The 13079-nt window shown below is 38.5% G+C and overlaps 1 protein-coding gene across 1 annotated transcript in view; it reads right to left on the bottom strand.

Annotated features, from left to right (window-relative positions):
* Positions 1-13079, bottom strand: part of PRSS12 (serine protease 12) — a 32859-nt gene that overhangs the window by 19344 nt on the left and 436 nt on the right. The window contains exons 2-4 of the mRNA XM_014310997.2: positions 5821-5959; positions 3746-3924; positions 2085-2235 (exon numbers count right to left, since the gene is read on the bottom strand). Of these exons, the coding sequence (XP_014166472.1) occupies positions 2085-2235; positions 3746-3924; positions 5821-5959 (469 nt within the window). The remainder of the gene's footprint in view (positions 1-2084; positions 2236-3745; positions 3925-5820; positions 5960-13079) is intronic.

Below are 13079 nucleotides of genomic sequence, written 5' to 3'. Positions count from 1 at the left end.
ATTCTAGTTTGAAATGGCAAGATTGAAATGTCTGAAGTTTGGACTGTAATGATTTACCTATCTAAAGCATTAGTTTAAATTAACTAAAAAAGCATCTTGTTTTTCCAGTGTATCTGATAAAAATGCTGGCAGAAATGTATAGAAAATATTAAGGAAAAAATCCTTATTCATTAAGCAGCTGGCTGAAATCAAAGAGAGAATGATTGACTGCTCTGAATGCTTTTACAATTTATACCATATTTCACTAAGAGTCTCTGGAGTTAGGCAGAGACAACACATCCCATCATTATAACCAGGGGAATTTGTGTCAAACAAAAATTATTTAGGAAACCAAATAATAAAAGACGTTGCCATTATTTTCCACCTGTTAATGGTAGATTCATATTCTGGAGTTTTACAGGAGTACTACAGAAAAGTTGTGGGTGTGGGAAGCTACTTACAGAGAAGCTTTACTTTTACAGTTTCCAGATGGATTAACAGTATGCAAATTTGGATTATTTTTAGTACTTCAGAACTGGTCTACTGCCACTGTTGGTAAGTTGATTTCACTTCATATTAATTAGCATGTTTGTTGTGACATCTTGCTTACTTGAGAAATTCTGTAAATCTCTAGACATATTTCAAAAAGACTTAGCAGGTTTAGCACCATCTTAATACAATTAATTTACTCAGAAAAACAAATCAAATTAGAAGCATCACAAAACTGCAGTTTGTGATGATTAAATATAAGTAATAAAAAGTTTTAGTATCATCAGGAAGGAGGCAGGCTAAGAGCATTACACTTGTCATTAGTATACAGAAATGCAAAGCAGGGCTTACTAACTCCCCAAACCTATTAATAGCAGCCCAATTCGAAAGCAAGAAAAGCCTGCAAGAAGATAGGCTTTCCAATAGGTATTCCCAATTGAAAATGTGCAGGAATATAGAAATACAACATAAAATAAGCTGGGGGGAAAAAAAACTCATGTCAGAGCAGCATATTGGTTCCTGTGTTGGCTCAGCAGGAGATCTACAATAATTTTAACTAGTCCAAAGTTCTCATCCTTCTGAGCTAATTTGGGTGGCATGGGTAGCCCAAGGCCTCAGCTACAAAACAAGTACACTCTGGGAATCACCCATTAATGCCACAGAACTTGGTACCTTCAATACTACTTCTTTCACTTCACTGTAGTCCCAGCAGGCTTGAACAGGCAATTTCTGTTCCAGTCTTCTCTGCTTTTACCTGCTTAGTTCTCATCCAGTCTGTCTCAGACATAATCCCCTTCTCCTGCATGGGATACAACCCAGCATCTTCTCTGCTGCTTGCTCCCAGTTCTTTCCCTCTTTGGCCCTACTGGCCTTCCATCCCAATTGTCCTCATCTCCTTTCTCTCTGGTCCAGCAGTTTTCCTCTTAGTCTCCCACCTCTGCAGCATTTTTCTCGAAATACCAATACTTATCTTATGTGGGGTATCAAAATCCCATCTGGCTGTTAAGAAAGTGAATCAAGAAAATCCTCTTCTGCTGCTGTAGCTCTATTTCGGACCATGCTTATTTCAGACAGAATCACTGACAAGCTTAACTGTCAAAACCTCAAACAGATCTGTAGCTCAATATATGCAAACTGAAAACCTTCAGAGATGCGTGGTTTAAACAAATCTAAAGAGATTCTCACAAGCATACCAAAAACATATCCTTCCTGACAAAGCAGAGTTATTGTGCCAAAGCCAGGAGGCTGTCAGACTCTGCAGTAAAATGAATTGTAAGGATTCAAACAGTCAAAAATTTCTTCACCTACAGGTTTGGATTGAAACTTTACAGGAATTTTAGTGAGTTTTCAGTAGAAAGTTAACATTTATTCTTTATCTGTCTGGCCAAACAGGCAAAATTGGCCCTCTCATATGATACTGAAAACTGGTTCCAGGGAATTTAAGTTATTGTCACTGTACCTGAGTCTTCTATAAATAAACTCAGTTACTGCTCCGAAGTATTGGTATGATATTAAAGGAGCATTTTTTTGACAATTACGCTTCTCCTAGCTTCAGCTGAGGGTCTGAGAACTCTTCTGCTTTGCTGCTAGAATAACAAACATGTAGAAAAACAAACCCAAGGCCAAGCTGCCGACAGACAACTTCAGCATCTGCATCATCCCACTGGTCATCACAGACTGTGCCCCACTGGCCACCATGGTAAACTTCCACTCTTCCTTCATGGGCATTGCTTCCACCAGCCAGCCGGATCGGAGTGAAGACAGGGCCTGGCAGCAAACGCAGGATATAGAACAGGTCATTCATGTCCTAAAATATCATTCTGATAGTAAAGAGGGAGGAAGATGGCTTAATGGTTTCTCTGACATCACTCAAGAACCACATTTTCTTTTTTCTACTAGATGGAAAACCTGAAAGTAAAGTGAGTTCCTTTATGCTCCACTCTCACTAGCTGAAAAAGGTTACACATACAAGTAAGCATATTGATCTTGAATTACCTAAGTGTCACAGCATTCACAGACACTTAGTGCTGTGAGGCCAAATACTGAATCAGTCAGGAGAGCTACTTTTCTACAAGTAAGAGCAAAATTGGGTAAAATCTGAAGTAAGAGGTAAAAATTATGTGATGGACACAGAAATTAATCCTTGGGTTTTCTCATTCCATTAGAAAATGCAGTCAGAGCTGTGAAATCTCTTTCACTGTGGAGTCTCAGTTGAATTGTGCACGTATTGTTCCCTGCTTGCTTCCACTCTTTTAAAATCAGCAGCTCTCTTCTGGTGTACCAAGGAACTGTCTTGAAAGCCTCACTGCTAAATAAATCTATAATAATGGAAATAGCTTAAAGCCATATAAAACCCCATAACTGCTGTAATGTGAACCAGGTTATTTTAAAGTTCCACCATGTCTAACATCCAAATTATTTAAATTTGAGTAATATTTGTGTAACTTTCCAGACAATTAATGCTACTATTTAATTCTTGGTTATTAAAAAAAACCCCAAAACAACAGTACTGAGGGCATTTCTCCAATTTCATATTAGTGTGTCACTGATATGGGGGGGGGTATAAATATTTTTAAAGGCTATTTGCAATAGAACCTGAAAAATGCGAAAGCATTTATAATTTTCAGTTTCTTTAGGCAAAACTCTCTTGTTTTCATTCTTTAATTTGTGTCCTAGCTTGAAAAGATTCTCCCTTCCCTCTACTCAAGAATTTTCTAAGACCAAAATTTTCTTTTAAAAGCCACATAAAAGCATAAGTCGGAGAAGAAAGGCAGCACAGAACTGGCTGCAGGCACATGTTTTGGTTTCAGCTGAATAGACTGGCCTTGCCAACTCCCCAGCACTGCCAGCCCAGCCCCACTCAAGGCAGCCCTATCTTAAATCTGATGGCATGCCTGCCCATTTAGTTAGCATCTTGATTAAAATAATATCAAGTATCTTAAAAACATTAATTATTCTTGTTTTCCTAATAATATAAGTTTGACATTTAAAGAAAGTGGGGAAACAATCTTCATTTTACAGACAGAGATTCTTGCTGCCTTACTCTTTCTCACAACCTACATGTGAAAGAAACAACTTGTTGTTGATTATGGAAAGGTAAAAAGTTGTTAAGCTAGGTGCTGCTTGAGGTATTTGGAGCAGTTAATAATGCAATTATTCAATCTGTATAATCTGTTCCAAGAAATCTTAACACTTTTTCTAATTTAATTATTGTATTTATTACAACTTCTACTTAAATAAAACAAGAACTTGAGGAAAACATATGTATTTTTTTTACCCAGGGAGGAGCTACATGTGACAGCAGCTGCCATTTTTTGAGGACATGTCCCATCTTGCCAGGTGTCTTTTTCACATGACAGTATATCTTCTTCATCACCACGACAACGCACTTCACTCCAGAAAACAGGAATAAGGCCTAATCCAGAAAAGGGTATGTGTTTTGCTGTACCTTTTTCCCTGTTAAAATAATCCGGATAGGATATCAGAGTGGGAGGAAGGGAAGTGGGAACATTTTCTCATATATAAATCTTGAAGTAGAAAAGAAAGGGCTTTCTTCAGTAGTGTAAATTCATCACATTTTCATACAGTTCACCATTGTCTTCTGCACAAAGAAAAGTAACAGATGTGACCCAGTTCTCACCATTTTGTTGTGGGATATTTTAGTACAATGACTGTGTTGCTGCAGAGCCAGCTACACTCCTGCTCTCCCAGTTCTTAACTACGAAAATCAACACAGACTCCACAGTCCATAGGTGAATCTACAGTACCAGCCCACTGCAGTTACAGTTCCAGGAGGGGTAATGCCACCAGGTCTTTCTCCCTTATTCTGTCCTTTACTCCATGCAGACATACCATGCTCTGCCCATAAATGCCTTGTGTTGTGCCTGTGATGATGGGGCAGTGCCACCAGATCAGGCCCCCACCCATTTTTCTCAATTCAGCCATTCCCATCCACCCAGAACATTTTATAAACAGCTCTCTCCTTCTCATGCTGAATCTACAGCAACACTTATAGAGCCATCTAGCCATCTTCTCTTCCTTGCAAAGCACAATGAAGTTAAAACGAAGCCCAAATATGGTGATATCAAAGGAACAGATAGATGGAGCACCTGAAAAGCACCAGTAATACCTCGTGAGTTCACCTGGTGGTACAGAGATCCAAATTTCTGTGAAACATTCAAGACAGCTCCAAGTTTTAGCTACTGTTTGCTTGGGGCTTTTTTGGCCTGGGTTCAGCTTTGAGCCATTTCTGTTGAAAAGACAAAACCATTCACCCGTATTGCTGAACTACTTTTGCTAACAGCGGCCTCGTTCAGCTGAAATGTTCAGGGTATAGACAGCAGATAGGACTCACATGAAAATGAGGGAAGGAGCCACTGCACGTAGACAGCTGAAGTCATAAGCAAAATCACAGCCTCCAGATGGCTGAACTTTTATCTCATCTAATCCTTATATTTTTATAAGTTGGCATGGTGTGTCCAGATTAGTATTGAACATTATAAACCAGCTTAGATTTAGTTCTGGCTAGCAGTCTTAAAAAGTGGATTAATCATTAGGAATGTCACAGTGCAAGTCTGCTATAAAAGCCCCTTACTGTTTGTAGCAAGCAAAACCAGTGCTTTGGTATGTGAGTGAAAGAAATCTCAGAAAGGCAATAAAGGCAGACAAATTATGCTAAAGGGTGCTGTTGATTAACTCCATTCTGGCAGGAGTGAGAAGTAGTGGTCAGCGAGGACAGTGCAGAGATTTTCATCCTGTCCAGTATGGCTGCAGCTCTAAAGTGTTGCCATTTGCCAAAAACGTAGGATGAGTTCCAGGTGTCATTTGGCATACTACAATGGGTGATTACTAGGATAACCCCTTTCCCCTGAGAATTAGGAATTTTCCTGTGATTAGGAGCCCATGTAGAGTCTAATCCTGGCCCCATTTACATTGTTATAGATTCAATAACCTCACTGGAGCTGTTAATTGACACTTAGATGTGTGAGATCAGGATCAGACCACGTAATTCTGCCCATGTAGACATCTCCCAGATGTCCAGTAGAGCAGTTTGTTGAAGCTTGCTGCCCTGTTCATACATTTCACTTTGAAAGCGAAGCATTTGCCACAGTTTGCTCCTGTCCAGATCCTATCTTCAGCTTTCTGAGGAAATACTGATTTCCTCTTTGAAGTGTAATGCGGTTGAAGCCAGCAAAGTATTCTGGGAAGAACAACTTCAGCATTCAAACACTTTGAAACAGAAAAAGCCATCATCAAACACAAAAAGCCCTCAGGATTTACAAAGCAGATTGTCCTTTATACTGAAACGTCATGAAAATGAGTTGACTGATTTTTACTCGAACTGAAACTTACCCAAGTGCAAGCTGTCGACATACAACTGTCGCGTCATTATTGTCCCAATGGCTCCCACAGATTGTTCCCCAGATTCCATTCAAATAAACCTCCACTGTACCTTCAAACTCATTCTTGCCTCCCCGGAGTCTCACTGACCCTAGTTACCAAAAATTAAAAATAAAACAATTACACCTCCAGGATACTCTATTTCTTGGTTAATGCATCCCACACAAAAGACTCTGAATTTCATTTTCCCTGAGTTCTTGTTTCATGGATACTGAACTGTTTCCAAGAAACATTCTGGCACGCCTAACATTCTCATACAGTGATACACAAATTAAGAGAACCCTTTTTGTACATGAGGAAAGCATTATTCTCCCCATACTGAAACTGCATCATATTTCTGATCCTTCTGATGCTATAACTTAAAGATCTCACAAAGTATTTATAGACACATAATTACTGAAATGTGATTTCCTCTACCCAAATGAGCAAAACATATATATGTATGTGCGTGTGTATATATATATTTATACAGTGTGTGTGTGTATGTATATATATATTTGTGTAAAATATGCTATACTTTTATCTTTCACAAAATTCCATTGACCTTAAGGGAATCAGAAAATAACCACATGGACTGCATAGCTTTTGCTCTGACCCATGTTACATTATGCATGTCATAGATGACAGCAGTTTATTTTAGCCAAAGAATGCATTTGTTCATACTTTTCTCAGACAGAAAAACACTGCATGTATTTCTATTAATTCATGAGAGGTCTTTACCAAACTCTCAGACAAAGCAAGCTAAAAGCCATCAGGAACTGTCTAAAAGAAGTGGGGAGGGAAAAAAATGCTTCTTGAGAGCTACAGAGCACAGAAATCCAAGAAAAATTGCAGATTTTGCATTTTTGTGTTACAGTAGTTTTACTTGAGATGTCTGATGCATCTACTGTTGAAGGTAGTCAAGTGCCCCTGGCAAAGGTGGGAAAAGCTGGTCATAGGGATAGCTACAGAGAAACAGAAAAAATCATGACAGAGCAGTAATTCAGCAAGAAACATTTCTGTTAAATTATCAAACACAGCCCAGCTATATTCAGACAATTCATATTGTCTGAAATCCCAGTTAATCCATCTGCTTCTGTTCTGTGATCTACTTAGAAGCTACACAATCATCCAGTTTGCAAGAGTTTAGCAATGGGATGAAGACAGTCAGTGTGCCTGCATTTCATTGTGTCTGTGTTCATCTTTGTGTAAATAATAATAAAATAGGTAGATCCACTTTTTCTTCTCAGCCTCTGTCCTGGGTTTAGTTCAGTGTATTTTATAAAACCACAAAGCTAAACAACTGCCAAATAACTCAAGGGATTAATTAACCTCATGTTTGGCTTGGCATGTTCCTTTTTGTCTCCTATTTACTTTCTCAGCAGTAACTTACTGTGCAGTAAATTACAAACAACATGTATTTGACTCATGTTACGGAGTGAGCTATCATTCCTGAGAGAGGATTATTTCTGAGTCAAATATAACTATACTGTAGACATGTTGCACATCATTTATCTGTCTTAAAATTTTTTCTCTTTGTGTTTTTCTGTATGTCACAGACAGAGTTTGGAATTCTGTTTATTTCTGCTCTTCACTAGACTTTTGTATAGACTATTATTTTCACTTGAAACATCAACTGCACTCATAGCAAAATGATTCCTGACATACCAGAAAGCGAGTTTGAAGATGTCATCTCCAAAAATAAGTTTATTTTAGTGCATGATTGCTTACAGTGCTGCATGACACCTACTGAAATCAATACAGTGCTTCCTGAGTACACATTACACAATGTTTCTATTCAAATATTTGAATAAGGGAATACTTGAAGAATAAAATTTTCTTCTAAAGTCTCCATGGCAGAATTTGGCTCACTCCTCTTTCTGTATTTACAGGTTTCCTAATGACGGTGGAAGAACTTAGTCATGTACACACAGCAAAACACACAAGAGGATTGCTAAAGGTAATTTTGTAACCAATTTTAAATATTCTTGATTTTCACCTGATAAAATAATCTAGAAAGAAATTAAAAGAAAGCCTATTTTTACATGTAGGTAATATTAAATCTGCCATTTAATAGAGGCAACCAAATATAATGTACATGTACTTTGAAGTGTGTATCAAACTCTGTCATATGAACAAGTCATAATTATGTAGCAAACATATCAAAGGTACTAATGAGAAAATTATTTCTCTGCTGTTTACTCAAAATGTTGTGGTGTTCAGACACCTGGTAGTTATATTACCAGATCAAGAGATACATTAGTTACAGTAGTGATACGTCAAAAAAGAGAACCTCAACATCAAGACTTTCATTACAGTAGCTTCATTTTTCTTTCCAGTATATAAAACTCTTTCTTCATGATGAAACACAGCTCTGTGTTTCCTGTGTAAATTGATCCTAGGGAATTGCAGGATAACAGCATGATCTGCCATGGTGTGTGTTTATGCTGTATTACCGTCTCTTTATGTGTTAATATTTTAATTGCAAGATAGTCAGTGTTTGCAGCGTAAAATTGCCAGGAAACACTTTTTCACTTCATAGGAAGCAAGCAACCTAATACTTAGCATGATTGAAAGGATACAGGTTAATTCTTATTTTCACTGGTTAAGTCTACTGCTGTTCCAGTGAAACACCTCAAGCACCCAAACCCATGTCTCAGGGGCTTCCTCTGTGCTGCCCCTGGAGCACAACAACTCTGCAGAGGAGTGTCTGCATTCCCTCTTAAAAAACATGTCTGGCTTAAGTGTATGCACTGGAGGCTCCAGGTTTCTGGAGTCAGAGGTACAGTAGCATCTCAGATTTGTAAGCTATAATTTTTCAGCCCTTTTAGTTGCTGAACAAAACTATAAACCCATTGGGAGTAGAACAAATGCAGGAGTATCTACTCTTTCTGCTCTCCCCCAGTCCAATATGGTGTCAGACCTCTGCTTAAAGTGCTTATCAAACCTGCCCTGTCTCAACACAAAGCTCAGCAACAGGGAACAGCAGCACCAGGATCCTGCCCATGGCTCTGCCCTCCTCAGCACTAGTTAGGAAGAGGGAGGATGAGGAGAGGTGATGTGACCCCACAGTAGTTAGAAACAAGGGCACAGGACACAAAGCAGGCCTATGAGACAGCTCTAGACATATACTGTGGTCTTAGGACAAACTTAATTCAGCCCTTTATCAAAAAATACAATCTGCTGTCTTGACAGAAATGCCTTAATTTATAAAAATGAGTATAAATACTCAGAAAGTATGTATGCATTTACTGTCATTTTGTTTTAGCTGAGGTTACTGACGGTCAATTCCTGTTGTTTACATACAGTCTGTTAATTTTAGTTGTCCTGGTATCTGCCCAAGTCAGAGTCTTTCCTATCTGCTATCACTTGAAAGGAGATTAAGTTATACTTGCAAATGCAAGGAAGTAAGGGTATCCAGTGGGTGCTGCTGAGACTTGCTCCAGAACACCTGCCATATAGGCTGAAGATGAGACACTCAGGAAAACAGGGAGAGGAAAACCACCCAGCCAACTTTTAATTAACTCAGAAAAGCAGAAGTGCTTCAAAGGAATTGCACTGTTGTGCTTGGCCTCTTTTCCTATACATTCTCATGTGCAGAGCTGCTGGGTAACTTCAAACTCCGTTTTGTTTTTTATGTTTCACTGGGAATGAACATTGTTACTGTGTGGCTGAATTGCAAATAGGATGGGAATCACTTCCACTTCTGTTTTATGTGTTAGTGCTGCAGAAGTAGTGTTTATGATGTTGGCTAAAGGCATGTCATAGCTTCTTGGTATATACTGTCCGAAGGTTTGCAATTTGGCTGCAAATGTAGGCTAGGAAAATAGAAATCAGAAGTAAAAATTGTCTGTGCCTTTCACCCTGGTGCAGCATGCTCTGAAACGGCAGTTTTAAAGCAAAGCAAAAGAATTAATTTCAATTTTGGAAATCTTTAAAAACAACAAATATTTTTATTTCTGCCCTAATGTTCAAGGTGTTCCAATGTGGAACAGTGCTTCAGAAAGGCCCTGCACTGACAATTCATCTCAGTTGTCTTGGAGTCAATTAGGTCAGTCCAAATTGACATCAAGTGTGAGGGTTTCCCATTGATACATGCTCTATATCCCATGGGATCACATGGTTACTTGTAGTATTTAGAATACATGGGGAGGATCCATAATACATATAAAAGGGTCTATCCCAATTTCAAAATAAAACTATTTCACTGGTTTGTATGAGGTACTTGTAAAAAGCTGCATGTAGCACAGGTAAAACCTAACATTGGTTCAAATCAGTGGAAACTCCCCTTCCAGGATCAGGCCTGACTAAAATCAAATAAATTAATCCTGTTACCTTCAGCAAAATTATGCATGGTGCTCACTGTGATCAATGAATGCTATTGTCTATCACTTCCCTGAGCACTGCTCCTAGACTAAAATTACAGTTATTTTCTCCAGGCATTTTAACCTTGAAAAAGGGTGCCTCCAGCAGAACTACTTTTTAAGAACTATCTTGAGGATCAGTAGCAGTATTGCATACTCAAGGATTCTTATATTAGAACTTTCATAAATATTGTATACACTGAGTGTGTAATGTGCTGCGTTGGTTCCCCTGCAGCACTGAGATCCATCATGTCAGCAATCAATGGTTTAAGGCTCTGAGAATCTAAACTGAAACTGAGCAATGTAACAGGCTCTGAAGGACTGCAGTTGTCTTATGTGGGCAGAGCTGGAGAAAATGAGGGGTCTCACTCTGTGCAGCTCAGGTAAGAATGGTTCCAGAGGAGCTGCTTCTTAGAAGGAAAATATGGGCATTCATGTTTCACTTTAATCATAAGCTATTGGAAAAAACCAAAGTCCCAAAAGTCATTCCATCAACTGCTTGGACTATAGTATAACAGGTAGGGAGAATAATCTAGTGTTTAGATTATGAGTCTGAGGCTTGATTCTTCTCTCACAAAAGTTTAGTGAACCTTTATGATTGACATTAGTGGAATCACCTTCTGATAAAAGCAATTTTAATGGAAAGGTTCTAAAGTCAGGCCTTCCTGGAGATGTGTACTGTATTTCCAGTTCTGCCACTGACCTCTGACAAAGGCACTTAGCCTGTTTTGTATTGGTCCCTCTTCGTAATAGAAAAGCAAATAATTAACCCACTTGATTCAAAGTGCTTTAAATTAGGCGTGGAACAACATAGCATGAACAACATATGCACAAAACTGTAACTATGTGCCACACAAACATTGTGTGGCAGCAGCTGCTCCCAGGTACTGAGCTAGGCCTCGTTCTTGGGACCTGAGTACACCACAAGTAAGTTGTTATTAGCAGCAACTAAAATACTAAATTTTGGTGGACTTATACGGGCTCTGTGTAGAGAGTATGTTCCTATTCATTTATTGTCCTCTCTGGTATCCTTGGTTAATCATGATAAGTTATATATATTTGTATTTCGGTTACTTGCTTTCAAGGCATGAATAAGTAATGTTACCCAGATATTTTTAGAGGGAAGGAAATGAAACACCAAAACATATTAGATTAAACAGTAAAACTGATTTTAGTCTAGTACTGTACAGTATAATTGCAAAGGCACTTTAAAAAATTTCATTGTAACTGTTTAAATATAAAACAGTTTAACATATGCATAAGCACAAAGTTTAGCCAATTAACTTTGCATATAAGTTATAATATTTAAGCTAGAAAACCCCAGAGATTTACAGGTAAGCCTTTGAATATGGTATTGTATTTAGTTATGGCAGGTGCCTAACACTGAGTATGGGCTTCCTTAGCCCAGGTACTAAAGCAAGAGGTGCAGTGAGTTTCTCTCTGAACAGTCTGTCTCTCTCTAGCTCTAACCACATCATGACATTGCCTCGCTGGCATCTTTTCGTAAGAAAAGAACATACTTCAGGGGGAATGTTGCAATAATCTTTTATTTCTGGACAAATGGCTTGATTTGTGTCCATGTTCCACCTTTAGCCATCTCACAAACTCTCTAATTCTTTCATCTTGCCCCATGGAGGCTTTTGGGCAGACATTGGCCCTGGTGATGCCACTGGAGTTTACCACCAAGTCCAACAGGAACAGATGATCTGTCCATTACAAAGTATTGGCTATTGTTCAGTAGCTGTGACTTCCCTCTTAGCAGGGGCCAACCTGGATTTCCTTTTTCTGTGGGAACAAAGCACCATGCTGAAAAGACTGGAGAAACACAGCTAAACACAAATCATGTAGTATTTTTAGTGGTTTTTTTGCTTAAATCCCCTTCATGCTGAACTTACAGGGGATTCTGAAACTTACTAAGTGCAAGATTGGGTTCTTAGCAATAAACTGCTGTGTTCTTCACTATTATATTAGACTAAGTCCTCATAAAGTATTTTGGGAACCAGACTGAAGAATCAAAAAAAAAAAAATATTAATATGCTGGGCTAAATTAGAGAAGCAAATGTGGTACCCTCTCTGAAAGTGAGATCAGTTAAAGGGCATGAAGTCTTCTGGGTTTTTTCATCTGTGAAAAAAAAGGTATCTGTTTTCTCCTCCATGCCTGGTATTCTTCCCAGGGAAACATCTGTACTGCATAACATCATTCTGTCTTCTTGAAGGAGTACATTTGACTTGGAACACAGCTTTGGAAGCTGCATTTTTTTATGTATAAATGATCAATAGGGACCTCGGTGCCTCCATATCCTCTTCATGGGGTATTTTGTACCAATACATATAATTGTTCAAACTACCTTTTTTTCACACACCTTCTATGGGTAGTGTTGGATGAGAAGGATAAGAATCCTTTTCAGTCATCTGAAAGTAAATTAATTTTAAAAAACCCTCACAACCCAAAGTCAGCTTTCACAACAAACAAAAAAGTAATATTAACAATCAACCTCCTTGCTGACTTTGTGCTGTTACAAAAGATGTAAAAGGAAGGACAATGAAGCAGGGAATTTTCATTTTCATTTCAACAATTATGCTTGGTCATGTTTAGTATAGCTATAGATAGGACACAATTCTTATTTAGGTAGAAGATAATACCAGAGCAATGTGGGAGAAAATGTGAAGTCACTCAAAACCAGACTGTACATCAATTTATTTAATGCCAACACTGATGAAATATAAAGCTGATCAAGGGCTGGATGCTGAAATTGCTGTTCAGTCCTTACACATTGAAAACTTCCACTGAAGTCAGTGGGAGTTCAGCTGGGAGTGTGTGAGGGGAGCACAAGTCTCTTGGCTCAGCTCACGGATGTTGTTGAGCAC

This window comes from Geospiza fortis, unplaced genomic scaffold (assembly GCF_000277835.1).
Source record: "Geospiza fortis unplaced genomic scaffold, GeoFor_1.0 scaffold1425, whole genome shotgun sequence".
Classification (NCBI taxonomy): domain Eukaryota; kingdom Metazoa; phylum Chordata; class Aves; order Passeriformes; family Thraupidae; genus Geospiza; species Geospiza fortis.
Note: the sequence above shows the minus strand (reverse complement) of the source record. Positions and strands in the feature narration are given on the sequence as shown.